General features: G+C 39.3%; 2 protein-coding genes across 2 annotated transcripts in view; both read left to right on the top strand.

Annotated features, from left to right (window-relative positions):
- The window catches only part of CP (ceruloplasmin), a 324621-nt gene that overhangs the window by 56317 nt on the left and 240341 nt on the right, over positions 1-27963 (top strand). The window lies entirely within an intron of this gene.
- HLTF (helicase like transcription factor) lies at positions 476-27439 on the top strand. Its single transcript, XM_081863572.1, has 25 exons — positions 476-635; positions 2746-2941; positions 4129-4295; positions 5662-5795; positions 6003-6100; positions 6226-6300; positions 6431-6622; positions 8134-8238; positions 9423-9456; positions 9823-9910; positions 10229-10305; positions 10405-10449; positions 10953-11086; positions 11530-11607; positions 12635-12778; positions 15047-15185; positions 17203-17338; positions 17565-17744; positions 19095-19219; positions 20607-20785; positions 21989-22108; positions 22935-23047; positions 23623-23803; positions 24744-24824; positions 25995-27439. Exons 1-25 carry the CDS (start codon positions 616-618, stop codon positions 26133-26135), a joined length of 2982 nt encoding a protein of 993 aa, XP_081719698.1. The 5' UTR covers positions 476-615; the 3' UTR covers positions 26136-27439.

Below are 27963 nucleotides of genomic sequence, written 5' to 3'. Positions count from 1 at the left end.
TATGAACATTTAACATATATCTAAGACCTCAAGATTCCTAACACACACACTTGTGAATTATCATCGTATATTGAAAAAGCATGCACACAACTACAACACTCATCAGATTTCCATACCAAACATAACAATAACATATTCAACACAACCGGGCACGCTATGAGAAGCAGTAACTCAAGCGCCTTAGCAAAAGAAAAGTAAAAGACGCGGAAGGCGCGAATGCCGCCCTTCGGGAATTACTTAGTCACGTGCGCTTCTTATTATTGTTTCAGGGCGCATGCTCTTTTGGTTTTGGAAACCCGAGCTGCCCCGCCCCCATAACCCCTCTCGCGCGGCGGGCGGGACGCCCATCCTTCCTGGCCTGCTTCATTGGACGGGAGGAAGCGAGTGATGGGTAAGAGCAGCCATTCGGCAGCGGGCGTTCTAGGTCGGCCCGCCCAGCTCCTTCGCGGATTGGGAGCTGCGGCTTCTCGCTTTAACGGGGTTGGCTGACTGGGGAAGCTCTGAGGCGGCTGTGCAGGTTCTTCACCCGGCGACGTTGGCGTGGCGGGCTTTTTCGGTCCTCTTGCTCTCGCGGGGCGTTGCCAGAGCGGCTTTTAGGAGTCCGGCGGCCGCGTCATGGCTTGGAGGTTCATGAGGTGGGGGGTTTTGTGGGGGGGGGGCGCGCGGAGCGGGTCCCCGAGGGCCTAGGCAGGGAAGAATCATAAATGGGACGAAGCGCGTGGGGAGGGGGGGGGTGGTTTTTCCCGCGTCCACGCCCCGAAAGGAGGCCTTGACTTGAAGGGGCTGCAATTGCCCCCCGTTTCTGCCTCAGGCCCCCCTGCCGCTTTTGCACTAGGCCTCTCGAGTTATGGGGCCGGGACCGGTCGTGGTCCTTCTGCCTCTTTAGGCAGGACTTGCCTTGCTGGTCTGGGACTGATGGGAAGCTCTTCGGCTGCCTGGCTGCGGTCTCAGGCTGTAATTTGGTTTTGCATTATTATTATTATTATTATTATTATTATTATTTAATAATATTGCTGATCAGGGCAATAAATATTACAAAAATGCTAACAAGCGTCCAGGAGCCTTCTTCCCCCGAAAAAAAAGAAAATGAATTTGGTTAAGCGTTGTGTTACTAAGCTAGGGTAAAGGAAAGGTCTGTGTCACAAGAACTTAACCCTGACCGATATATGTGTGCAAGGAAGGTGTTTCCCGGGACTCTGTTTATCATCAAGGACTTTGTTCTCATTCCTGGCCCTTGCATTTCCGGTTTGACCCACCTCTTTGCTCTGGCCTAATAATTTCTTTCTTTCTCACATTTCTTCTTAAAGTACACAGGAGCCAACTCCTAGGGACCATGGTCCCTTTGCTCCCCCAATAAAATATTTGAGAGGGTTGCCCCCCCCCCCAGTTGGTGGACCTTGCCATTCACATGGGGTGTGTGAGCCGCATCATGTGGTCAGTAATGTGGGGTGGTGCTTACCTGGGCCCCCCAATATTTAATTCAAGTTGGCACCCCTGTCTAAGTATGTTTGGTGCTGCATCAAAGACCTATTTCTTCATACCCGTGTTTGCCCTAATTGCTTATAAAAGCAGGATGTGTGTGGTTTGATTTTTCAGAGCATGAGAGGGAGCAAATCCTTCATCACACTCTTGGCACTTGCCTTCTTATAGCTTCTGCTACTCGACCATCCAGTGCTTTTCTCCCAAGTGTACTTGTTGGTAGCGACACTCAGCTGAGGAGAAAAGTGTTTACTGCACATATGCACACCCCTTTTGCTTTAAAAAGAATTGCGACCCACATTTTATATTGAATTGGGATTGAATATCTTTGTCATGTTCAGTTTGGTCTGTATAGTAGGCTTCAGGCATTCAGAAAGGGGATAATAAGTATAGAATAGTGTAATTTCTGCAGAGTCACCATTTCCAGTAACACACAAACTTATTTGGTCTCAGTCCCAAGATTATTGTCTAATGTGGAACATATCACATTCCTTTCTTTGAACTCATCATTTTTTCAGTACTGTCTTCAAGTAGGTTTCCTAACATTTTTTTTCTATAAATGGGTAGCAGATGGCGAGAGAGATTTGCCTAAGGTCGACATGTTTTGAATTCATAACTGATTGGAAGTTTGATGGGTAGGTTAATTGCTAGCGGGTTGGCTAACTATTGACAAGTTTACCTTGTTGAGACAGTAGTAGCGATGAAGGTTATCTGAACTGTTTGTGCTAAAGGTTTATTTGTGTTCTGTTTAATTTGTGTTCTCCCCACATTTGGGGGTGTAGTGGGGGGAGACTTTGAACTCACTTAGACACTTATTCCACATGTGGGGGGGATTTTTTCCCCTTTTTTGTGAATTGCTTAAAAAGTGCCAACTTCAAAGATGTCAAACAAAGATTGCAGTATTGGTTGCTAAACGTGTACAAACCATAGTTCCTTCTGATTATTAAAAAAGTAGTACAGATTAAACAACAAAATGTTGCAGTGTGCAGCTTCTGGTCAGGGTATTGGCCTCTCCATATCCCCTTCTTAATTCCTCACCCTACAATAGCCAGTCATTTGGGGTAGGTTGAAATAGATCAGCCTAATCCCAGCTGAATCAAAACATTTCTCCAGCAATGTCTTTGAGCAGCTTTCATTTCTGCCCATGAAGGTATTTCAAAAGAGCTCATATCTGTGAACTAGGAAGTGACCTATCAATTGAACACCCTGCCTCCAATAACAAACAATTCCAAATGAAGTTCTTTAAAAATTCTTCTTTTTTTGCAGCAATTTTGAATGGGAATTGGATCCTGATATATATGGAGATCGGCATTACAATGCTTTTACTCGAGAATTTTATCCCAGCCTAGAAGACCTTATGGGATCAGATGCTACTATGGTGACTGAAGAAGATACAGATTCAGCTATCTTATTTGGAACTCTGAGAGGCAATGTGGTTGGATTGCGGTATTATACAGGAGTGGTAAGTACAGGAGGAATACAAATTAGTAACTGAGAACTAGATTGCTTGAAAGGAAAAACTAGGTGAGCAGAGGCGACTAAAGGGGGGGGGGTAATTCAGGGATGGCTAACCTTTGACAATGTAGTGTCCGTCAAAGGTTGTTGGACTCACAAATCCCATCATCCCTGACCATTAGCCATGGTGGCTAATGAGTAAATAAATAGGGCTTCCTTGTGAATAGGATTATGTAGGAAAGGGGAAGAGTGATGGCACCGATGGGGGTATTAATATTGTTTGCCTTTTAAATAGCCCCACTCCTGTTTTACATGTGAACTGGGCAAACCCAAATTTAAAGTATGATTGCAAGTAGTCACATCATATGATGGGTTAAGGCTGTAAATAGATGTTCTTGATAGTAGTGCCTTGATTAGGGAATTCCCCTCTGTCTCAAATTCAGTTGAGGTGAGGTAATTAAATTTCTATAGCACCCTTCATCTGTAGATTGCAGGGTGGTTTGTAATATAAAAATCTTCAAGGTGGAACTTATTTTTTTGTGTATAACTTCATCCAGAGCTGTTCACTGAGCCTATACTACAACAGATTTGGACCTTACTCTACTTCTGCGAGTTGACTGGTATTGCAAGCAAGATCCACACTTCCACTGTGTGTGTATCTTATATCAGATTCCCAATGTGTTAATTGTACAAAGAAGTGTATTTCTTTAAGTTGAAGCATTGTAGCATATTATAATGTTCCAACTTTGATTATACACTTGGGTACTGAGGCTAAAGACTGCTCTGAAGTTTAATGTACCTGAAAATGTTGAGGGAAATCCTCAATCCTTCTTTAGCTTATATACAGAATGTTTCTAGTACTGTAAAAACTTCCTGTTAGAACAAGGGCTTTTGCATTTTTCTCCAAAATGAATTGAACAGTTTCCACCTTCACTTCAAGTCAGGCTGTCATATTCAAATTCTTTTGCAACGTTAAAGAAATTTCAGCTGCTCTCTGAGCAATGGCATATGGATGATTTTATTACTTTGAAATTTCATTGTGTTTAATATTACTGTAAAAAACATTGAAAGCAAAAAATATAAGGTGTAAAGGTAAAACTGCCTTAACAGTGTTTTAAAGATATTTTGGTTGTATTTTGTGTATTTTATTGTGTATTTTGTACATTTTAAATAACGTGAAGGCTAATTTTGCAGGTCAATAATAATGAAATGGTTGCACTCCAGAGAGAGCCTAACAACGCATATGACAAGAATGCTGTAAAAGTAAATAATGCGAATGGAGACCAGGTAGGCCACATCAAAAAAGAGCTGGCAGCATCATTGGCATACATCATGGACAACAAGTTGGCAGTGGTGGAGGGGTAAGTATGTAAATGTAGGGCTATTTCCCCTGTTGTTTTCTTGAACAGCAGTCCATTGGTAGTAGTTAGTAAAAATAAAAGTTTGCTACTGTTTATATGATGTGAATCATTCTGTTTGTGACACTAAAATTAGTTTCTAATAAATAAAGTGGGGTATATGGAAGTAGAATCACAATTTGCAGGAAGCAAACTCTATAAACTAAGAAGTCTCAGTAACTGATTGCTGGTTGTGCCGGTGGCTTATGTTGAACAGGTATAGTATAGTGTAAACAAACTCGCAAACATGAAGTGGTTTACTGAATCTGTCACAGAATGATAAGTTCATTGAGGTTTAGAACTGAGACCAGATATATAAGTAATAGTTATTCTACTATCTCTTGAAGCATTGCAGAATTAAGGTTAGGTTTTAAAGACCAAGGTTTTCCCTACCTTTAAATTTAATCAATTTTTGCCACTGAATTTCCATACCTTTTTGAAGTGTACTACTAACAAGCCGACAAAGGTCCGTATAGTTAAAGCCATGGTTTTCCCAGTAGTGATGTATGGAAGTGAGAACTGGACCATAAAGAAAGCTGATTGCCAAAGAATCGATGCTTTTGAATTATGGTGCTGGAGGAGACTCTTGAGAGTCCCATGGACTGCAAGAAGATAAAACCTATCCATTCTTAAGGAAATCAGCCCTGAGTGCTCACTGGAAGGATAGATCGTGAAGCTGAGGCTCCAATACTTTGGCCACCTCATGAGAAGAGAAGACTCCCTAGAAAAGACCCTGATGTTGGGAAAGATGGAGGGTGCAAGAAGAAGGGGACGACAGAGGACGAGATGGTTGGACAGTGTTCTCGAAGCTATGAACATGAGTTTGACCAAACTGCGGGAGGCAGTGGAAGACAGGAGTGCCTGGTGTGCTCTGGTCCATGGGGTCACAAAGAGTCGGACACGACTAAATGACTAAACAACAACAACACTAACATATTGATTCAGCAGTAATATTGTATATGTAAATAGTAGAAACAGGTGGTTCGCTTAATTCTCTCCGCTCTTAAAATTAGTCCCCCCCCCCCCTTCTTACCCCTTCATTCCCTTTCCATTGCATTTTAGGCTCCTTTTATAGTTCATTTTAGGATTGTGATAGTTATAGGTAAAACTAGAACTGATGAGGCTGAGATTCAAATCTCCACCCAAGTATGATGCTTACTTGGCAACTTTGATCCAATCAGTGTCTCAGTCGAACATACCTCACACGTTTGTTGTGAAGACAAAAAACCCCAGCTATTTGTGTGCACTGTATGTTGTCCTAGTGTTTTGGTTTTTTAAAAGGAAGGGCAGGGTATAAATGTAATAATGTAATGTTTTTCTTTTTGTCTAGGGTTGTTCCTTCTGGAGCAAAGAATACTTTCACTATGCCAGTACAGTTGAGTTTTTGGGGAAAAGCAGAAAATAAGCAAGCGGTTCTTGATCGACTAAAAATGCAGGGCTTTAAATTAGCTCCTCCAGGAAAAAGTAAGTTAAATAAATATTTTATACAGAAACTTAATAGAAATTCCTTTAAGCAAAACGTGAAGTATTTCTTAGCTTATTAAACTTCTCTTATTTCGCATCACATCGATCTCTTTAAATATAAAGCAGTTTTGGTCTGCTGATGATGGGAGAGCATTTGCAGTCATTGATTAGTCCCCCCCCCCTTCTCCTTTTTAAAATGATACTCAGTTTCAGAATTTAGCGTTGGGACTAGCAAGAAATATGGCAAAGCTGGAACAAGTTACAGTGCTCCGGTCCATGCTGCTGTACAAATGACAACTGAACAGGTACAATGCATGTCTGTTGTTAGAATTTGAGTTGCTGAATGTACTTTAGAACTTTAAACTCTCCTTTTAATAGGAGTAGAGCTTTGGGGTATATTACCTCGTCTAACTTCTCTGTACAATTCTAGCTCAAGACTGAATTTGACAAACTCTTTGAAGATCTGAAGGAAGATGATAAAACGCGTGAAGTAGAAGCAGCAAAGGTAATATATCCAGCACGTCACATTGATAGTGTGTTAGTGCACACGTTAAACTGGCAAAATGCTAGTACTCAGCTACAGGTTGTGGTTTCTGTTATGAAAATGTGTATAATATAACACCTTAATTTTCCAGGCTGTTGTAACTCCATTACTTCCACATCAGAAGCAAGCTTTGGCTTGGATGATTTCCCGTGAGAACAACAAGGAGTTGCCTCCATTTTGGGAAGAGAGGGAAAACTACTTCTACAATACAATTACCAACTTTGCTGAAAAAACGCGGCCAGAAAATGTTCTTGGAGGAATATTGGCAGATGACATGGGCTTGGTAATTCTCATATTAGAATGTTGCCTCTGGGAGCCAGTGTGGTGTAGTGGTTAGGGCAGGGGTCAGCAACCTTTTCCAGCTGTGGGCCAGTCCACCGTCCCTCAGACCATGTGGTGGGCCAGATTATATTTTGGAAAAAAGAAAGAAAAAAGAATGAATTCCTTTGCCCCACAAATAACCCAGAGATGCATTTTAAATAAAAGCACACATTCTACTCATGTAAAAACACGCTGATTCCCGGGCTGGATTAAGAAGGCGATTGGGCCGCATCTGGCCCCCGGGCCTTAGGTTGCCTACCCCTGGGCTAGAGTATCAGACTATAACTGAGAAGATGCATTTTCAAATCCCTACTCAACTGCAAAACTCGGTGGGTGACTTTGGAGCAGTCACTGCGTCTCACTTGACCTACCTCACAGGTTTATTGTGACAATGAAAGTGGGAAGAAGCATGTATGCCTCCTTCAGCTCCTTTGAGAAAGGCAGTATAAAAAAGAAATAAACAATACAAACTTAACTTATGAAACAATGTTAATAAGACCCAAAAAATGTTAACAGACCCAAAAAAGAAAATAACAGAACACTCTAGTCATCACATACAGCTCCCAAGTTAAAACAGTACAACGCATCATCAGAGATCTACAACCTCTCCTGGACAATGACAGTTCTCTTTCTCAAGCTCTGGGAGGAAGACCTTTCATTGCCTACAGACAGCCACCCAGTCTTAAACAACTCCTAACCCACAATAATACTACAACCAGACCTAACACGGACACTGGCACCAGAGCCTGCAATAAACCCAGATGCCAACTTTGCTGCCACATACACCCGGACAACACCATTACTGGCCCCAACAACATCACACATACCATCTCGGGACTATTTAATTGCTCATCGTCTAACATTGTGTATGCCATAAAATGCCAACAGTGTCCTTCAGCTCTCTATATTGGACAAACAGGCCAGACCTTACGCCAAAGAATAAACGGACATAAATCCGACATCAGGAACCACAAGACAGAAAAACCAGTAGGAGAACACTTCAATCTCCCAGGACATTCTATACAAGATCTCAAAGTAGCTGTTCTATTACAAAGGAATTTCAGAAATAGACTGGAAAGAGAAGCTGCTGAATTGCAACTTATCACCAAACTTAAAACTATAGAGAGACCTGGTTTGAACAAAGACATTGGATTCTTATCTCATTATACATGACAAAGCCATTTTTCACCTTCTCACCCCTTGCTTTTTCCTGTTAGACCTATTGCAGTCGTTAAGAGTCGTCAACAGGCTCATCGCAGCTATCTGCCAATCACCCATTCCCACCACCCTTCTGAGTAATACCCCTCCCCACCTTCTCACTATATAGAAAGGTCCGGTGACTTCTGTTTCAGTGTATCTGAAGAAGTGTGCATGCACACGAAAGCTCATACCTAGAACTAACTCAGTTGGTCTTTAAGGTGCTACTGGAAGGAATTTTTTTATAATGTTAATAAAATGTTCAATGTATTTTAGGGTAAAACACTTACTACGATAGCTGTGATACTTAGCAACTTCCATGGTGGCAAACCTCTTCCTGTTAAAAAGAAAAGTGATCAACTGAAGATATTTCCTATTAAGGTAATTTACTGTTAATACCAGACCTCTGCTTGAATTGTATCAGTTCCAACTTCTCATCTTTATAGAAGGAATGATATATCACTGATGTTCTTGTAGAATATTTGGTCTTGTTCTCTATATACAGTATATATGTGAATTTAATTTATTTGAATTCTACGTGTTACTTGGACTTTTAGCCTACGATTCAATTTCTTAAAAACAAAAACAAAAATAAAAACTGTAAATAAAATGTGTTCTATCACCTCTTGTTCAGTAAGTTTTATCCAGGCTACCAAAAGCAGCCCCAAAGAAAAGGCTCTCCAGAAGGTTCAGGATTTGGCAGTTTTCCAGAATGAGGTTATTTGCATAGATATGGATCACTTCTGTCCAGAATAAGAGAGAGCAGATATAAATAGCCATGCCTCACAATTCTGTGTGTCCTGATTTCGGTGGAACTTAACAAGTATAGGATTGCAGCCTAAATTCTTCTGTAGGATAAGCGCCACATTTTGTCAGAAATTCGTAACTAGCAAAGTAGAAAGTAAGTGCCATCTTAAGTAATACTTTTTCTTACAGGTTGTTCTCAACAGTACATAGATGTATAAATTTATCTAGTTGCTAGTTGGCTTAGATTAGTTAACATTTGGAATTGTTTTGTTGCATTTCTGAACAAAAAATATTGTAATGCCCTAAAAATGCTATGTTTCTGGGCAACATGTCTGATGCATTCAGTATAAATCCATAAGGCCACTAGAGGGTGCTTCCCAAGTAGACATCATGTACCAACCCTGTACTGTACTGCAAGAAAGAGACTTAAAATCTCAGAGAAAATGGTCCGAATGTTGCAATCTTCTGGAGAAGATGGGACAACAGTAGCAGCCAATTAGAAAACAAGGAACAAATTCAAACAAACAAACTGTATTCTTAATTTACAGGGAGGATCTAAAATATACAGTGTTTTAGAAATTACAGCTTATTGTTGTAAATTTTGGGAAACCTTGATTGATTGATTGATTGATTGAGGTGAGTGTATTATCTGAATAACTGGAACTGTCTGAAGTAGTGAAAAATGTACTAACTGGTACTTTGAAGAGCTGTGCTAGCCACGTGTTCTTTCAAGTATGTTTCAACTAATTTCCATAAGATTTGTTTTGTTTTTAAACTAAATTTTAGATGCCATTTCAGTGTGTTTATTTTTCTTTTAGAAATGTGTTCCTGCTGTGAAAAATGACCAAGAAGGTAATTTTGATCTGGAAACTAATCACATTTGTTTTGAATTCAGTCAGATGACAACTTTCAGTAGAAGTTAATTTAAGAAATTATTTTTTTACATTAAATATCCTAATTGATCACCAGTAGCTTAAATTTATGACGTGTTGTGGAAAGGGGAATTATTGGCTTGCCTTTGCCTTTGCCTTTATTTTGTATTTATTTTTATTATGTATTTTCCATTTTTTGCACCATGATTTTAATGTTGTGAACTGCCCTGAGATCTACTGGATAGGGTGGTATGCAACATTAATTAATTAATTAATTAATTAATTAATTAAATTAACTAATAATAAGTTATTAGAGAAATCATGGGGTGTTTTTTGTTTTGTTAAGCACCCAGAATTGGCCTGCAGCTGAATGCTTTTGATACAAAGGAGAGTGATTCTCTTCCATCTCAGTCATCCAGAACCCATCCAAAGAGGTAAGCATATTTTATCTGTTCTTATAAGTCAATTGCAAACTACTTCTGAACTGTTCTCTTCCCCCCTCCCCTGTGTGAGAGAGGGGGTGTTTCTTGGGAGAGAGGTTGCTTTCTGGAGTGAAATCAAATGAGTTTTTTAGATGTGCAAAACATGTTGCAAGGTTATCTTTATTCTGGCCCATTTGGTGACTAGCATATTTTCTGTTCCATGCTACTGTTTGGTAAATTTTTCTCTATACCCTATCAATCTAAATGATCAGATAAGCGCTTGTGAAATCCTCTATTCATTGTAATCCTTTTGCTTTCTAAATGCTTTAGAGCTATGGGCAAAAAGCCAAAGTATACAGTAAGCAGTGACTCAGAGCCTGAAGAGCAGAACACAGAAATAATGGAAAGTGAGCTTCACTTATTTTTTTGGGGGGGGGGGTCATTATATTTGTTTTAACAACTTTATTGATTTCCACACTGTGTTAACACTTTTCTTGTTTTCCCAGCCAAAGTGCAAAAAACGCATCCAGCAACAAGAAAGAGAAGAAAAGGTATGATGCTAGTACTTAAAAAATGCTACTATCAAAAAGTTATTGTTCCCCCTTCCCAATGAAACCTGATAACAGTATCCTAATGAGGCCTTTCTAACAGAGAGTGTGTGTGACTTTTTGCAGAACTTAAACATATACTGGTGCATAACATATAGTTGTTGGCATGGTGCAAGTGAATGTGTGTTTGCACATTGTCACTTTGCTTATGGATGGGCTGCTTTAGGTATTTGAATTAACTGGCCTGTGGTCTAGTTGAATCAGGACTGGCTCTAAGCTAGGAAGAATAATCTTTGATCTATGATCTGTAATATCTGTATTAATTGTGGTGGCTAAACCTATAGTTCTCATCTTTTTTATACCCAGAAGACAATGCACGGATAGTATGTGCATGAGTGCTCACATGATTGAATGAACAGCTTTTCAAAATAATCTTATTTTAACTAATTTAAACAGGAACTTTTTTCAAATGTATGCCACTATTTAGTTATAAAACATTTTCACAGCTTCTTGTGATATTCAAGAGGATAAAGCATTTGCTTCTGCTCTTGAGGAACCAGCCATTTCTTCAAAAAAGACAAAGAAAAAAGGTATCCAAACTATTAAGCTTTTCCTTTTACAATGCCACTTAACACGAAATGCTTTTTAACAAGCCTATAGTTGGGAAGGAAAGGAAGACATCTGAAACTTCTGGACTGATTGAACCATGTAAAGCGATGATTCCTAGATGGTGGTTTGCAGACCCCAGGAGCTCTATGTAGCCCACCCAGGGGCTCTGTGGCACCATTAATATAACAAAAACTATCATAGAGGTATCAAAATTTTCCAAAGTAAGGGGTCCATGGCTTGGTTTTGAAAAACAGGGAGGTCTGCAATACTTAGCTAATTGAGAACTACTGGTGTAAATGATTGGATTCCTATGCAGTAGTTAAAGCAAAAATGGGAATAATACATACTTAGGATTAGAAATGATAGTAAATAATTGCAAATTGACTGGATACATCTAAAGAGGACTACATGGAAGTAATCATTGTGATGTTACATTGCTAAACATTATTGTTTTTCCTCTTCAAAGGAATTCAGCATAAGAAAAATGAAGGTGAAGACACACTTGGGACAACACTGATCATTTGTCCACTTTCTGTCCTAAGTAACTGGATTGTAGGTTTTAAATTTAAACATTTGTGCTTTTCTAAGATAAAAATATGGCATCTTAATTTCTAAAAAGAATGTTAAAGTGAAGATATATGGGGATTAGAATTTTAATACAGCCTAAATGTTCATAACCAAGATTTAAAGTGCAATCATATTTATTCATAATATCCTGTTGAATTCATTGGGGCTTATTCTTAGGTAAACATAGAATTGCAGCCAGAGTAATATAATTTAAGGCGGTTGATGATGAACCGAATGGGTTGGGTATTTCTAATGTTGACTGTGCCTCCAGCCTTGAAAGTATAGTATGCAAGTTGCTCCCATTTTTTTTCAGCAGAACAACTTCCATTGTAGTCTCAATAAATCTGAATTAGGCTTACTCTTACTGTGCTTTATGAGGAAGGGCTGTGGCTCAGTGGTAGAGCATCTGCTTTGCCTGCAGAAGGTCTCAGGTTCGATCCCTAGCATTTCCAGGTAGAGCTGGGAGTGCCTCCTTTCTGAAAGATGCAGAGCCACTGCCAGTCAGTGAATATAGTACTGAGCTAGATGCCCCAAGGGGACACGGGTGGCGCTGTGGGTTAAACCACAGAGCCTAAGACTTGCCGATCAGAAGGTCGGCAGTTTGAATCCCTGCGACGGGGTGAGCTCCCGTTGCTCGGTCCCTGGCTCCTGCCAACCTAGCAGTTTGAAAGCACGTCAAAGTGCAAGTAGATAAATAGGGACCGCTCCGGTGGAATGTAAACGGCGTTTCCGTGTGCTGCTCTGGTTCACCAGAAGCGGCTTAGTCATGCTAGCCACATGACCCGGAAGCTGTACACCGGCTCCATAGGCCAATAGAGCAAGATGAGCGCTGCAACCCCAGAGTTGGCCACAATTGGACCTAATGGTCAGCGGTCCCTTTACCTTTTTTTTAGATGCACCAAGGGTTATGATTCCTATGTTCTTGACTGTAGTATAGCTTAGAAACCCCTTGACAGACGACAGTTGTTGAGCCATCAGTTAATCGCAACCATCTGGTTAATTTTTATTTCAGGATCAGTTTGAACAACATGTGGATCCGGGTGTTCACTTGAACATTTACGTTTACTATGGCTCGGAGCGCAGCAAAGACCCAGCGGTACTTTCAAGACAGGATGTTGTATTAACAACTTACAACATTTTAGCTAGTGACTATGGAGTAAGTATGGTGAAAAGTTGTAGCAAGATAAAGAAAAGCAGTTTATACATCATAAATATTTGACTTTTGTTCTAAAATACAACCTAGTAGTCTTAAGCTTTTTTCAAATCAATGCCAAATGCTCCATTGTATTCCTTTTGTTTTTTTAAAACATGTAACCTGCTTTTCCCATTGTATGAGTCTTTAGTTCAGAACAAGCATATATATATACGAAGGAGGTTTTTGTCTTGCAGAAGGGCGTCTCCAAACATAAACTGCCATCGCTCATCTCATATCATCAGCCTTGACCTCTTTCTCCAGATGGGTGCTGGATAAAACTGGCACACTTGACAACTACAGGGGCAGCGTTCCTCTGTGAATCTGCAGTTCTAAGCACAGAGAAAATAGGCTTTAATATTTTCTGGTGTCTCCAGATGGTAGAAAGTGGGATGAGATGGCAAATGTTCTCTTTTACTCCTGCCCAGGTGTTTTAGTTTCTAATGGCTTCCAGTCACTAATGGTTTCTATGCTTTTATCTTGAAACAGTTTAATGTTTAATACTTGGGGTGTTCATTATACTCTAGCTGCACTATGATTCACTTTCATATAGGTTGTTATATTTTATTATACTGTAAGTTTTTTTGGATTCTATCCAACTAAGTCATATTCAGAGCAGACTCGCTGAAATTGATGGACGTGACTAACTTTAGTTCATTGATTTTCAGTGGGTCTCCTCTGAGTACAACTTAGTTGGCTACAACTCTTGGAGTCTTGTTCTACCTGGCATTAAGTGCTTAAATTACTGTAATGGATATCTTGGAAATAACTCGGATGTTATTCTAAGTCAGCTGTTGCAGAAGGAGTAGTAAAAATAAGTGAAATTCTGTACCTGGAAGCTCTCAGGGCTTTTATGTTTTCCAGCTGGGCAACAGAAAGATAAACATTTGGTTCCTGCTCTTAGAGCTTGAAAATGATATCAGTTCTGAGAATTGCATACCTTTTAAGGAAGTTAAGTGGAGACTGATCTTTGTAAATGTAGATGTGGGCATTTAAAAACAGATCCACTGTGCGTTGGGTGTTTATGCCTTAAGTAGCAGTATAGCAGTTTTAAAAGCACATGCTCAAGTAGCAAATCTTTTACAGCAGTTTTAAGTTGCAACTGATGTTTGGAGAGTGGGGGTGATTGCGGTGGAGAGAATACAGCTCAGACTGGATAGTAATACTGGGACTATGTGTGGTGGTGCAGTGCCTGGTGGCTGTGACTTTTTTGTCTGTTTAAGCAGCTGACACAGTCTTGCCTCCCATTGCATCTTGATGTGGGTGCTCACCCTTGGAAATAGAGTAGAAAACTTTGTTTTTTCTCATACAGCTCCAATGGAAACACTTGTAAAATACTGAACTGTTTTTGGCACCTGCTAAAAATGTTATTGATTAGGCAAGCATGTCCAGTCATGTAAATTGGATGTGTATTTTATTATGCAATTTTATTTTGTAATGTGTGTTTGTGTGTGTTATATATATATATTTGAAACTACTAATTCTGTTTATGTTTAGATTTTATTTTTGGTCAACTTTATATGTTCTGTAAACTGCTTAGACATTTAGTGATTGCAATCCTATTAAATAAACATAAGCTCTTTCTGGAGTGAAATAGGGCCTGTATTACACTTCTATTTTCTCTGTCCCTTAGAGACAAAACTCCAGTTGCTTAGCTGCTGCTTTATTTTAAATCATATGACTAACAGTTCTATTGATACGTTCTGATGACTGTCATGGGAATAAATTTAACAAATCTGTGTAGTATCTGCTTTAGATGTGAACTGTAAGTAGAGCATGCTGTATTTAAGCCATTCAAATAATTTCCCATATCTTACACACTGTGTGTGTGTGTGTGTGTGTGTGTGTGTGTGTGTGTGTGTACATACACACACCTGTGATCTGGGGGCAAGTGTGGCCCTCCTGGTCCCTCTATCTGGCTCGTGGGGCTCTTTCAAGGCCACACACCTTCCTTGAGTATTTTTACTGGTTGAAATTGTCCTTATAATGCCTCTTGCATTAATTGGGTTGGATTTTCAGTGAAGCAGCAAAAGTGATTTGGCTTCCAGGCCTTCATGCACGCTTGATGTAGCTGACTTCCTCTATTCCTCTTCATAAAGGTTACATATATTCTTCTGGAATAGAGAATGAAAGCAAAATGGTTTCTATTTATTTTTTTTAAGTCGCTGCTTATTTTACAGAGTTTACTTATATCTTTCAAGTACTACAGCCATTATTTAAATTTTGTTCTAGGCCAGAGGTAATAGCCCTTTACACAAATTAAAATGGCTGAGAGTGGTGTTGGATGAAGGACACACAATACGAAATCCAAATGCTCAACAGACAAAAGCTGTACTGGACCTAGATGCACAAAGAAGATGGATTTTGACAGGTAATTATGCCAAAGGGAGAACACTGCAGCAATGTGTTAACTGACTATAAGAGTTATGCTGATTTCAGTAAGATTTTCCAACAGTACTGCGATGCATTATGTCTCTTAGTTTGTTTTGCAGTCTGTAAAATTGCTTTAGTTAAGACTGTAGCTTGCTACTTGCTTTGAGGCACGTGTGTATGCACTCCTCCCTCCAGGGAGCATTCAATTAGCAAATTTCAGCCCAAGCAGGAGCAATCAGTGCAGTGGGATAGTACTGCACCACCCTATTGACAGCACTGTTGCTTCCAGGATGGGGCAGGGCAGTAGCAAGGTCAGGGCTTGTATGGGCAGATCAGCAGAGTCAATGTGGCACTCTGGGCTGCCATTCTGCCACTCTGATCTGCTCCTGCACCATCCTGGCAAACAGTAGAGACCCCACTTTTGGAAGGGTGGCAGTGCAGCAGCACCTTGTCTGCAGCTGCTCTTGAGCATGTGGAATTTAGCAGCATGTAAGAGATGCAAGAGCAGTTCTGCTTGGGATGCAACATCTGTATTTCCTTCCCTTCTGATCATACTAGCTGCTTGGCATTGGAGCCACCCAGAGAAGCAGCCAAAACTACTGTCCTATTCCAATGGAAGTGCTGTTCCTCCTTTGAGTGCCTGATGTTGCTCAGGGGGCGGTATGAATGTCTTTGCTGGAAAAAACTGCATTTGTAGTGCATATGCAGACATTTTCTCACTTTCAGATGATACCTCTCTGAGAGCAAGCACCTTTTCTACTGTATTTTTCTGCCTGCCTCCAGCACTGCTTTTACTTTTCCAGTCATAAATTCCTGCTGCAAAAATGCAGCCAAAGTGGCTGCTTCCTGTTCTGAACAGTTCAATTGCTCATCAAATAGTGAAGAAATTAGTTCATGAACTGATGGTGTTACTGTTAAAACCCGATTTGAAGCCATGGTTGGACTAGATTCAAATTCTTAGCACTGTTTACTTTTAATGGACTACTGGGATCAAACCCATAAACTTAGATTAAAGAAAGCATCTCTCCCAGGACAGCAATTGTTCCTGGCCTTAAAGTTTAAATTTTCACTTAATTATACAACTGAATAATAGTTTAAACCGGGAAACCTAGGCTGAGAAATGCCGGCCATCGCACCTTTTTCTTCTGCCACATCATATCCAACTCTCGGGGGAGCATTTATTGAGGGCTGGTGGGAGAAACAATAGGTTGAAAAGTCAGCTTCTGCCAGCCCTGTTATATGGGCTGATGATCCAGAGATCCAGCCCATTTTTAACTTGCTGATTATAGTGGAGTATTGAAGTTGACATTAATATTAAAATGAAAAAGCAGCTTTGTAAACAAATGCATCAATGCAGTTTAAGCCCAAGAATATTTATTTCCAGTGTAAACTCTTATTTTGATCAGGCTCTATGTTTTTTAGGTAATGACTGTACCTGACTAAAGATGTTTCGAAAGCTAAGCAAAGTAGATGCCAGAAATGTTGCATTTTGCAGTAGTGAGGGACTTCATTATTTACAAGGAGGCACTGCTTTTAAAAAACCATTTTTAATTCATGAAATAAAATCATCAGGATCTAGTGCCAGAATGTGTTGATCCAAAATAATAATCGATGATACAGTCTTGCAACAGTGTGTGGGTTTCCATCAGCCTGCAAGTCAGCCAATCATGTTAAGGCAGATTCATGTAAATGTAACTTTATAGGAAATTAACAAATGTTTTAATATGTGAAATTGATTTTTTTAAAACTTGCCTAGCAGAAGCTATTTACTAATGTTAGAGTGGTACTTAGCAATATTTTGGTGTGATTTTTTAAAATAATACATAATAATATTTACCTAAGAATTCAAGCTGATACATTGATACAAATGCCAAAATAATTTTTGGCAAGTTTTTTATACTTGTACAAGGATATTTTTTGTTTACCCAGTCTTTACTTTTGTTTTTGAGTGAATTTCATGTGGTGTAATCATAATGTGTGGCATGTTTTTGTTTTGTCTTTCTTCTTCCTTTTAGGCACACCTATTCAGAATTCCTTAAAGGATTTGTGGTCTCTTCTTTCCTTTTTAAAGCTGAAGCCTTTTACAGATAGAGACTGGTGGCACAGAACAATCCAGCGTCCTGTCACTATGGGAGATCAAGGAGGGCTTAAGTATAAAATGTTTCTAGTTTTCTAATACATATCCTTGATAAGTACATTTTGTAAAGTTAATTACGTGGGTTATACATAAACTGAATGCTATGTCAAGAATACAGACTTCATTTAAAGTCCTTTTAGTAAAATACAGAAAATTTGCAGTTTTCACTGGGTATACAAGGCTGAGCTATAAAATATATCTGATGTTAAAGCCTCACGGGTGCTTCTTTTGTCCTGCTAGGCGTTTACAATCCCTAATTAACAGCATTACACTTCGAAGAACTAAAACAAGCAAAGTTAAAGGGAAGCCAGTTTTGAAGCTCCCGGAACGCAAAGTATTCATTCAGCATATTACACTTACAGATGAAGAGAGCCAAATGTATCATTCTGTGAAAAACGAGAGCATTGCTGCTGTTAAGAGGTAAATAGTGCCAGCTGTTAAGTGGAAGAACAGAATTCCATTAGGTTGCATTCAGTAATGGTTGTAGTCTGATTTTTTATCTTGCATGTCTTATAATGCAATACCAAATACGTCTACTCAGAAATAAGGCCTGTTGGATTCAGTAGGGCTTAACTCCGAGGTAAGTGTATATAGTGGTACCTTGGTTTATGAACTTAATCCGTTCCGGAAGTCCGTTCTTAAACCAAAGCGTTCTTAAACCAAGGCGTGCTTTCCTATAGCAGCGGGGGACTCAATTTACAAATGGAACACACTCAACAGGAAGCGAAACATGTTCTTATTCCAAGGCAAAGTTCACAAACCAAAACACCTACTTCTGGGTTTGCAGCGTTCTTAATCCAAGTTGTTCATAAACTAAGCTGCTGTTAAACCAAGGTACCACTGTATAGGATTGCAGCCCTGTAGATTCCATTGTAATAAAACTCCATGGAATGCAATATTAAGACTCCCAAATTTTTATATTTATTTTTATAAATTTTATTTTCAGTTTTCATATATATATTAGACTTCCCTTTCCCCCTTTTGTGGTTTTACTTGAATTTTTTAACTGCATTTTTCACATTAGTCCTTTTTTAAGTTATTATCTTGATAATACTTTTAACTGCTTCATTTAAGGTAACTCTACTAATGCATTTAATTGAATGCCACGATTTTTCCAATATTACACAAATGATCCCCACTCTTTAATTTATATATGTATGTGTGTGTGCGTGTGCGCACGTGTGCAATATTAAGACTCCCAAGTTTTTGGATTATGTAGAAATTTAACCATTCTTTCTTCAGTGGCCAGCACATTAGCCATTTTTGTTGCAATTGGAATAGTACTAACAAACTTCCATGATATTTTAATCAGATTAGTACTCATCATTCACAACATTAAAAGGATGGTTGAGAAAACGGGAACATCTGCTGCAACTGTTCAGTGACTGCTTGGTCTGTTGTATACAAATAAAACTGCATTGTCAGGCAGAAGGCTGTTCTCAAAACAGGGCATGAGATTTTAACTAAGTGGCTCCTGATAATGCCATTGTTTTTCAGTCTATTATGGAGGGTTAAATGACATGGGAAGCAAAATGGATACACATACATTTACACGCCCCTTACACGGAGGTGCCTCATTTGATAGCCTGGATTGTAATCCTTGGTTAAGTCACTGTTTCCAACTCTAATGGTATGGTAAATATGACCTAACAAATCCTAATTATTATGGCACAAGAGAGAATTGGGCCAGAATTCGGAGGATTTGTGGGTCACAGCTCAAGTATTTAAACTGTAACGCTTGATTTATTTAGTGCCAAAATTATCCTGCAGGTACCTCAATGATAGAAGTGTCTTGACCCACTATGCAGATGTTCTTGGTGTGTTGCTCAGGCTGAGACAGTTGTGTTGTCATCCATGGCTCTGTACAAGTGTGTCCTCATCCAGTGATACAGAAGGTAAGTATTCCCATGTTCTTTTAAAAACATATGAGACCTTTAATCTCAGGTGCTTACACTTCTTGGTTTACGGCAGTTGCTGATGATCCAAATGGGTTGGGTAGTATCTGCACGTGACGAAGGCAGGAGAGCAAAGAACTCCACGGTAGAAAGTTGTGTGTCACCCTTCTATTAATGCGCACCTGTCAGTTGTTTAGTATTCAGATCTGTGTACTGTATATACTCGAGTATAAGCCGACTTTTTCAGCTCATTTTTTATGCTGAAAAAGCCCCCCATGGGGGGGGGGATAATAAAAGTTCTAAAACATTCCAATCCTTAAGGGCACGGGTGTCAAACACAAGGGCCGTTGGCCGAATCCGGCCCGCCAGACCTCGTCATGTGGCCCATGTAGCCGGCGCCGGCCGCCAGCCTTCACCTTTTATTCTCGCTTTTTTTGGGGGGGGGGGACACAAGAAAGCCGCCTCTTCAGCGCATGCGCGGCAGCCTACAAGCCAGAGAACGTCTGCCCTCTAGCGGCGCTGGCCGTTCTACACAGGAAACCTCCACTTTACATGCATTCAGGAAACCTCCACTTGTTTTTATATTGAGCGCATGCCATCCTGTGATGTGACAGATCCAACGGCTGCAGATTGCTACAGCACAAGACCTAATGCCAGACATTGATGGACTGACCTCAGGAAAACGATGTCAGCCATCTAGTCAGAAAAGTTTTAAAAAAGTTAATGCCTTGTGTTTGCCATATGTGTAATAAACAGTGTTTGGCAATATTTGTATGTTTTAAAAAAATAAATTACTGTCTGTTACCAAAAATCATTTTTCAATAAATTGTACAATAATTGTACATTTGAATATCTACTTGCCATTATTCTGACTATGTTTCTGCTTCCAGAGCTAGTTATTACTTACATTATTACAAAAAACAGTAATAATTGAATGCAGTGACAATAATTTATGATAATAAAGAGTGGACACATAGTCCTACAGATATAACCGGCCCTGGGTGACCAAACTGCTGATGCGGCCCCCGATGAATTTGAGTTTGACACCCCTGCTTTAGGGGCATCTTCCACGAAAAAACCTAAATGCCACCAGCCCAGCCCAGTGAGGATTAACTATGGTCATCACCACCTACAGAATGTTGAGAATCAACTGGAAAATAAAAAGGGAAAATGAGGAGGCTAGGAGAGAGAGATGAAATAGCCTGCTAGTTAGGGGAATGGCTATCTGGAACCTTCAATAAGAATAAATCCTACTAGAAGATGAAATACACGGCAACATTTTGTTGTAGATCCTGCTGAAATAGATGCGCCTTTGTGGTTATCTTGCACTGTGATACTTTAACCCTGTAACATTGCTCTTTAATTTTTTGTGTATGTGTCTGGACAGCTAATAGTACCCCTGAAGAATTGCGTATGAAATTAATAGAAAAAATGAAGTTTGTGCTCAGCTCTGGATCAGATGAAGAATGTGCCATTTGCTTAGAGTCCCTGAACTTTCCTGTGATAACACACTGTGCCCATGTGTTCTGTAAACCATGTATCTGTGAAGTTATCCAGAGAGAGAAGGTTAGTTATTACCTTTACAAAACTGCAGTGAAGGCAGTTTATATCAGTGGCCAGTAGGGCTACTGTTTTGATAAAAAAGGTTAATACTCCTTATATTTTATTTTAATTTATTGCCATCGAAACTAATCTGCTGACCTTTCTACATTCTACTGCATGTATTCCTCTTGATTCGGACCTTTTGATTGTATTGACCTGCACGGTATTTATTATTATTATTATTTTGCATGTGTTTACGATGGCTTCACATTAGACTGAATTGATACATTGGACAACTTTAACTTGTTTAATTTCAGGGTTTTGCTCAATCCTTTTTTGTCATAATTTCATTGCTGTTGCATGTTTTTTGGTGAGAGGAGGGAAAATGCATAATTATGCTACTAATGGTTAACAGGTCCTACATGGTATTCTTCATTCTTTCATGGGGGAGTATTGCCACTCACATCATGTCAAACCAAACAGCAGATCAAAATTGGTAAATATCACTCCTGTGCAAGACCTCATTATTATTTTTTAAGAAACCCAAATGCACATTGCTTCCCATCTCCATTTTGTCTGTAGTGAGACGTAACTATGGGGTGGTAATATTTGCTGTTATGCACTTCTGGCAAATTATTTTGTTTTGAAAAGCTATGAATGCCCGGAGCAGGAAAAGGCAGTGGAGGTTGGGGACGAGTGATTGCAGAGAGGGACAAGAAACACACACAGCCCAGGTACATTCCATCAAGTTCCACCCAGTGGGGTGGAGGCAAGCAGTGGACAAGCAAAGAATATTCATGATTGAAGAAAAACAATGTGTGGAAACTAACGTGCTAAGCCCACACATAGACAGCCTGATCTGAATGACCTGTCTGCTATATAAAGCTCCTGTCAAACCAACCTTCATCTAAATAGGACTCTAGCCCAGAGCAATACAATTAATGGTTCCTGTAAGCCAAACTGCATCTAGGAAAAAAGGGAAGGGGACTCCGTGCCAATTGTTCTGTACACAGTATGGTTTGACTTGTTCATGGTAGAATGTTACCTCCAAAGAGACCTGATTAATTCTTTGTAGTATTCACTTTGTATATTGCTCTATGTGAAACCTTACCCTCTTCAAAAAACCACTGAACTACTAACGGAAGCATAATACAAAAGCTAGCCTTTAAACATGCAGATCACAACAGTGTATTTCTCAGAACCATAAACTTGTGTTGTCTTTTTCAGACAAACGCCAAATGTCCTCTTTGCAGGAAAGAGGTTGGATTAGAAAATTTGGTAGAATGTCCTTCAGAGGAACTGGATAGTGGAAAAAAGCCTGGCCAAGAATGGGTATCTAGTTCAAAGGTAAATGTCAGATTAGAACACTTCATTGTCTTTCTTCTGTGGTATGCAAAATATGTTCTTAATCCGTTTTGCATTAAAATGCACCAAAACATTACACTCTAGATAATTACCACACTGGCTAAATTTTGATACATGGATTGTGCTTAGTAACAGGAAAGGGCATGAGTTAGCCACTTTTTATGTTCAGTCTTCTTGGTCCTACTTCTTCCTTCTTCCTTACTGATTTTTGGTGTCTTTTTCCTCTGTTCCCTCATTAAGGATTTAAGCAATTCATCTAGACTCTTGCAAGAACTCTGCTTTCTCCATATTATTTTCTATTACCTTGTCCTTGGCATTAGCCATCTTCACTGAAAGCAGTGGGAGGTGAGGCCATAACTGGAAAAAATTGTTACCTATGGAAAATACAAGGCTTGCACATTTGTGAATCCCTGCTATCTTCCTACATTTAATTCCATTTATCAATGTGACTTAGGTTGCTACTTCCTAAAAGTCACACATTACTTTCATGTATATGTTAACAGTTCCTGTTGCTTTCCAAAATGGAGATTCTAGGTCTCCTAAGTAATGACATTTATATAGGAAATTAAGTTTTCTTTCCAATTCTTGTACCCTGTGATATTAGTTCCAGATTCACTGATTTTATTTCATCTCTGTGAGGCCAATTATTTTTGGTATGTCGTGGTAAGAAATGGGAGAAACAATTGGTCAGTCTAGCACACAGGACTCTGAGAACATGCATGCTTTCCTTTGAAACAATAAAACTAACCTCAGGAAAATGAAGAGACTCGTTGTTTGTAAAACTGAAAATAACGACTTTGTGTTTCAGGTCAGTGCACTGATGCATGCCTTGATAAAACTAAGGAAGCAAAATCCTGCTATTAAGAGTTTAATAGTTTCTCAGTTCACAAAGTTCCTGACTCTAATAGAGATTCCACTAAAGTAAGTAGAAATATGTGCTAGTTAAGTTTCTTCAGCAAAGGACTTACTATCTTATATGCTGTGCTGCGTGCCCCTCCTCCCCAAAAAAACAACTTCTCATGGAAAAAATCAAAACTTCATATCAAAGTAGGGGTTGTCATTTTAGGGGAGTGAAACTTAGTTTTTGTAAATTTCTTCAGTGAGGCATCTTAAAAAGATGTTTTTGGGTGTGAAGAAATCAAATCTGGTATTATTTTTATGGTTGGACAACATTTAGCTTGGTAAGTCTACATTTGATGAAGAAGCACATAAACTGCTTTTGGAAAACCAAAGAATTTTAATTTTACCTTCTGAAAGTGTCAGATAATAATTATAATTAATAATATAACTGCAAGTAACTGCAAGTTTCTATGCAGTTTTACACACATTTTACTTAGCAGCAAAATACTAACCAAAATATCTTTTGATAACCGAAGTCATGTTATAACTTTTTAGCACCCTTCATTTTGGGAATTTGGAAGTTGAAAAATTCAGCATGCCACAATATGAGGTCAGAACTCTCAAATTGACTAACTGTTGTACTTCTTCTGATTCAGGGAATCTGGGTTTGCTTTTGCTCGTTTGGATGGGTCTATGACACGGAAACAAAGAGTACAGGCAATTCAGCAGTTCCAAAGTAATGCAGAAGGGTCCCCAACTATAATGCTGTTATCTCTAAAAGCTGGTGGTGTTGGTTTGAATCTCACAGCAGCTTCACAAGTATTTTTAATGGATCCAGTAAGTATAAACGAGTCAATCAGTGTGATATTTACTGGCTCTGCAACACATCCTAGAAATAAAAGAAGGAATGCGAAATTCGTTTTTAGCAGCTAGATAATGGCAAAAGAAAGTGATAAGGGTGCTGTTAACTGCAGCAAAAAACACAGGTTTCCCCCCATCAGGTTAGCTGTGGTAGAAAACCTGTAATAAAGCTGCTGATTGCAAATGTGCATAAGTTAACTTGAAAAGCTAAGGGAGCGATCCTAATCTCTGGCTGGCAGAGGTGCAGTTTGATGCGTGTGCATTTTCAGGAGTAGAAGTTATGGAGCAGGGAGGAAAAAAGTCCCTTTGCTGTCCCAGCTCCAAAGTTGGTTCAGCAAAAAGGCTCAAACTGGGCCTCTTGTAACATGATGACAGCAGGTTTGCACAGCCTCTCCTCTCAGGGATTTCTGCTGGTTACTGCTGTTGGAAATGCTATCTACCTGGCATTTGGGATATGTATGTTGAGGTGCTCCTTGCTGGTGGAGGCTGATCAAGGGGACATAATCATTCCATTCATACCCCTTCAAGATCAGGAGTTGTGTGCCTGCTATAATCCTTATAAGAAAAAGTGAAATTGTATCAGTTCATTCCTCCCCCAGTCATCTTTAAAGGCTTTATATCTTATGGAGAGCCTTTGTATTCTAGGTTAACTATACTCAGAAATCCATTTTTCTTCAAGAATACTCCTTATTCCAGGTAGCTTGATGGGATAGGCAGTTTGTCACCAAGAAATGGGCTGATGTGTCATGTATATAACTAATAGAAAATGGAATATGTTATTCTCAGGTCTTCCAACACCATACTAGTAAAACACTAAAGTCCCACAGTGCTATAGTGATCATAGCTTTGAAATCTGAAATGTGAAAGCACATTACTTTTGGCAAGGCTTAGCATGACTACTGAATATCTCCGATAGGCTTGGAATCCTGCTGCAGAGGACCAGTGCTTTGACAGATGTCACAGACTTGGGCAGAAGCAGGATGTTGTCATCACCAAGGTGAGCTGGTGATTATCTTAAGCACCTGTGGTTATAAGAAGTTGCTTTTAATTCGAGCACACTTATACATACCGCTGAACCCAGAGTCCGCAGTTGTGCTTAGGGATGCAGTTATAATAAAAGAGGGACCAGCAAGGAATTAAATCGTATTTTCTGTATTGCAAACATGTGGCCTTTGAAACAACAGAGGGCGCATAGAGTAGCTAAGGGTGTATGTGAAGAGCGTTAAAAAGATGAACTTTTGCCAGTTAACTATTTGGCACAAAGATGGGAAACAGACTGAATCTTGCTTCCCTCACTGACATGATTTCAGTCTTGTAAAATAGCCTCTGCTGTTTGAGTGGGGTCCGCAGATAGTTTTCAATCTAAGTCGGCATAGTAATGTAAGACAGCTTCCCCACACATAAGGCTCCTTGCTATATGAGCAGTTGCAGATAGAAATGAAGGCACTAATTTCTTCTTGTTGCTGTAAGTTCTAGGACTGTACTTTCCATAAATATTTTTCCTGAACTCTTAGTTTGCCAAAGTTCATGGAGGACCACTTAACAACATGGTTTTTGTTCTACAAATCAAAGCACATAGAACCATAGAGTTGGGAGGGGCCCTGAGGATCATATAGTCCAACCCCCTGCAATACAGGAATCTTGCCCATCGTGGGGCTCGTACTCACAAACCTGAGATTAAGAGTCTCATGCTCTAGCAACTGAGCTAAACTAGCATATATTAATGATATTTAGATAATGGATGTGCATGTGTTTTGCGAGTATGGTTCTGTGAGACTGAGTGTATCAGTTTTTAAATCACTATGGGGCCAAGTACAAATACTATTTGACTGGTTGGTGAACCACAGTTTGAGAACCTTTATACTAGAATGGGGAACCTATGGACTTGCAGCTCTTGTTGGACTCCCAAGTCTCCTTAGCGTGGCTAAGGGTTAGGGATGGGATTTGAGAGTTCACATCTGGAGGGCCGCAGGCTCCCCCATCCCCCATGCTCTAGTATTTGTCTCCTTGCTATTTTTACTTCTTCACATCATAGTAAATGAATCACACTTTAGGATAGCACGTTTTCAGTAATATATTTAAAGTACCTTTGGAAAAGTAATATGATAGCAGTTAATTTCCTTTTTTCTTTTGTTTGACATTTTCTTTTAAAAAAACACGCATTTAGTTCATTGTGAAGAACTCAGTGGAGGAAAACATGCTGAAAATCCAGGAGAAGAAGAAAGAACTTGCGACTGGAGCCTTTGGAAACAAGAAGTCTTCTAGTGAAACAAAAATTAACGAAATCAAGACTTTGATGGATTTATAAGTTGAGATGTTAGGCCCAGCTAAAGACAGCCGACCTGATGTTACTTGTTCAATCAGTGTGTACATAGCTTTAGAATTACTCTGTTAAATCATCATTGGCATAAGATGTGCCATGTAACAAGCAGGCTGATGCAGCTACCATTATTATTATTATTATTATTATTATTATTATTATTACTAATTTTATTTTATTTTAGGCTGCATTCCTAAGGCACGGTGGCTCTCAATTTTAGGACAGATGAGAACTTTAATTACTCTCATTTTTCTTTCTATCCACACTTCTCTCCTGGCCACCATTTCCCTGGGAAATAAAAAAAATATTTTTGTTAGCTCCTCAGGTGGAGTATTCCCCCCCCCCCCTAGTGTTGGGGGACTGGGTAGGAGCAGGATTCTTTGGATCCAAGCCTCTCCTGTATGTCCCAAATCTCCCAAAATCTTCCCCACTTGGCATCAGAACTGACATTGGTAGGGCCAAAGCCACAGAAGTTTCTGCAGCAGTGGTTGTGGGGGACCAACATCAGATCTCCTTTGCTAAGTACAGGGGGAGAACCAATGTATCCTATATATTGCCTGGGACTGCAGGCATAGGATTTAAGATGGTAACTATCCTGAACACCTGGGCTTCAAAACACAGTTAAAGCAGTTCTTTATCACCATGTTCTTTAAATGTACTGGTACCCTTTTATCAAATTTTCTTGAATTGTGTTTAGTGTGCAAAGGGCAGGTATTACTAATAACAAAGTATACTATTCTTTAGAGTTAAATGAGTCACCTAGCAGTGTCATATTTTATTTGTGTGTTGGGCAGATTGACAATGACAAACACCAACATGCTTTTGCCTCTGCGGTGAATGCCAGTTAGATAAGTTCATGTGCTCCTGTAACTGTCTACATCAGTAGAAAAGGATTGTAAAATGAGGATGTGTATGACCAGAATTAAGTTCCTTCTTTTTTTTGCTAGACTATATCCAAACAATCTTAACTCCTAAAAGTAAAATATTTCATTTTAAGTTATAGCTTCACAATTTTTAGTTAATTGCACATTCTTAATTTTACAGTGATATGACTTAAAACGGTCTATAGATTGTTGTCCACTATATACTGAGTTTTCTACTATCTTGTACAGCTAGAATCCGGATTTAGGAAATTATGTTTACTGAAAACAAGTAAACTTTTGTCTGAGTTGATACGCTGCCTCCATTCTCTTGCTGCAAAATCATTCAAGAAATAGCATGGCTTGAAATAGTAAAACCTCAGTAATTCGGAAGTTTTATTTCTAGGTAAATAAAATTGTGGCTTATGCAGACTCATGCCTGTAATCATTAACATTTTATAATGCTTTTTGTTTATCTACACAGTATGACCTGTAAACAGCAACTGAGGCATAAGCTCCTGACAGATCTTGTAAAAATGCACAAGAATCTAATAAACTTTATATCCATGGGCTTCTCGCCCATCGCTTAGCTTATCTGCTAATCAGAAATCAAAATCTCTAGTGCTGATAAACATTCCCCTGCTGTCCCCATTCTATGCTGGTCACTCTTAGCAAGTAGTTAAAACTAGTGGAATACGGAAGAAAACACATGGAGGTGTGGTGTACTCCTGTGCAGCATTCTGTAACCAGCAAGCCACTCACTTCCTCTCATCATTGTGCCATTTGAGATTTTTCCATCCTTTCATTTTTTCTTAAAGCTTTGTTTGTTTGTTTGTTTGTTTGTTTGTTTGTTTGTTTGTTTGGCTTCATAAGGATTAGTATGTAGGATATAATTTGATGGACGAGTGCTTTCAGTGCACAAAGGGTAACATGAACTAAAAATGAGTAACCTTTCC

The sequence above is a fragment of the Podarcis erhardii genome (genome assembly GCF_964252035.2).
Source record: "Podarcis erhardii genome assembly, chromosome: 5".
In the NCBI taxonomy this organism is placed as follows: domain Eukaryota; kingdom Metazoa; phylum Chordata; class Lepidosauria; order Squamata; family Lacertidae; genus Podarcis; species Podarcis erhardii.
Note: the sequence above shows the minus strand (reverse complement) of the source record. Positions and strands in the feature narration are given on the sequence as shown.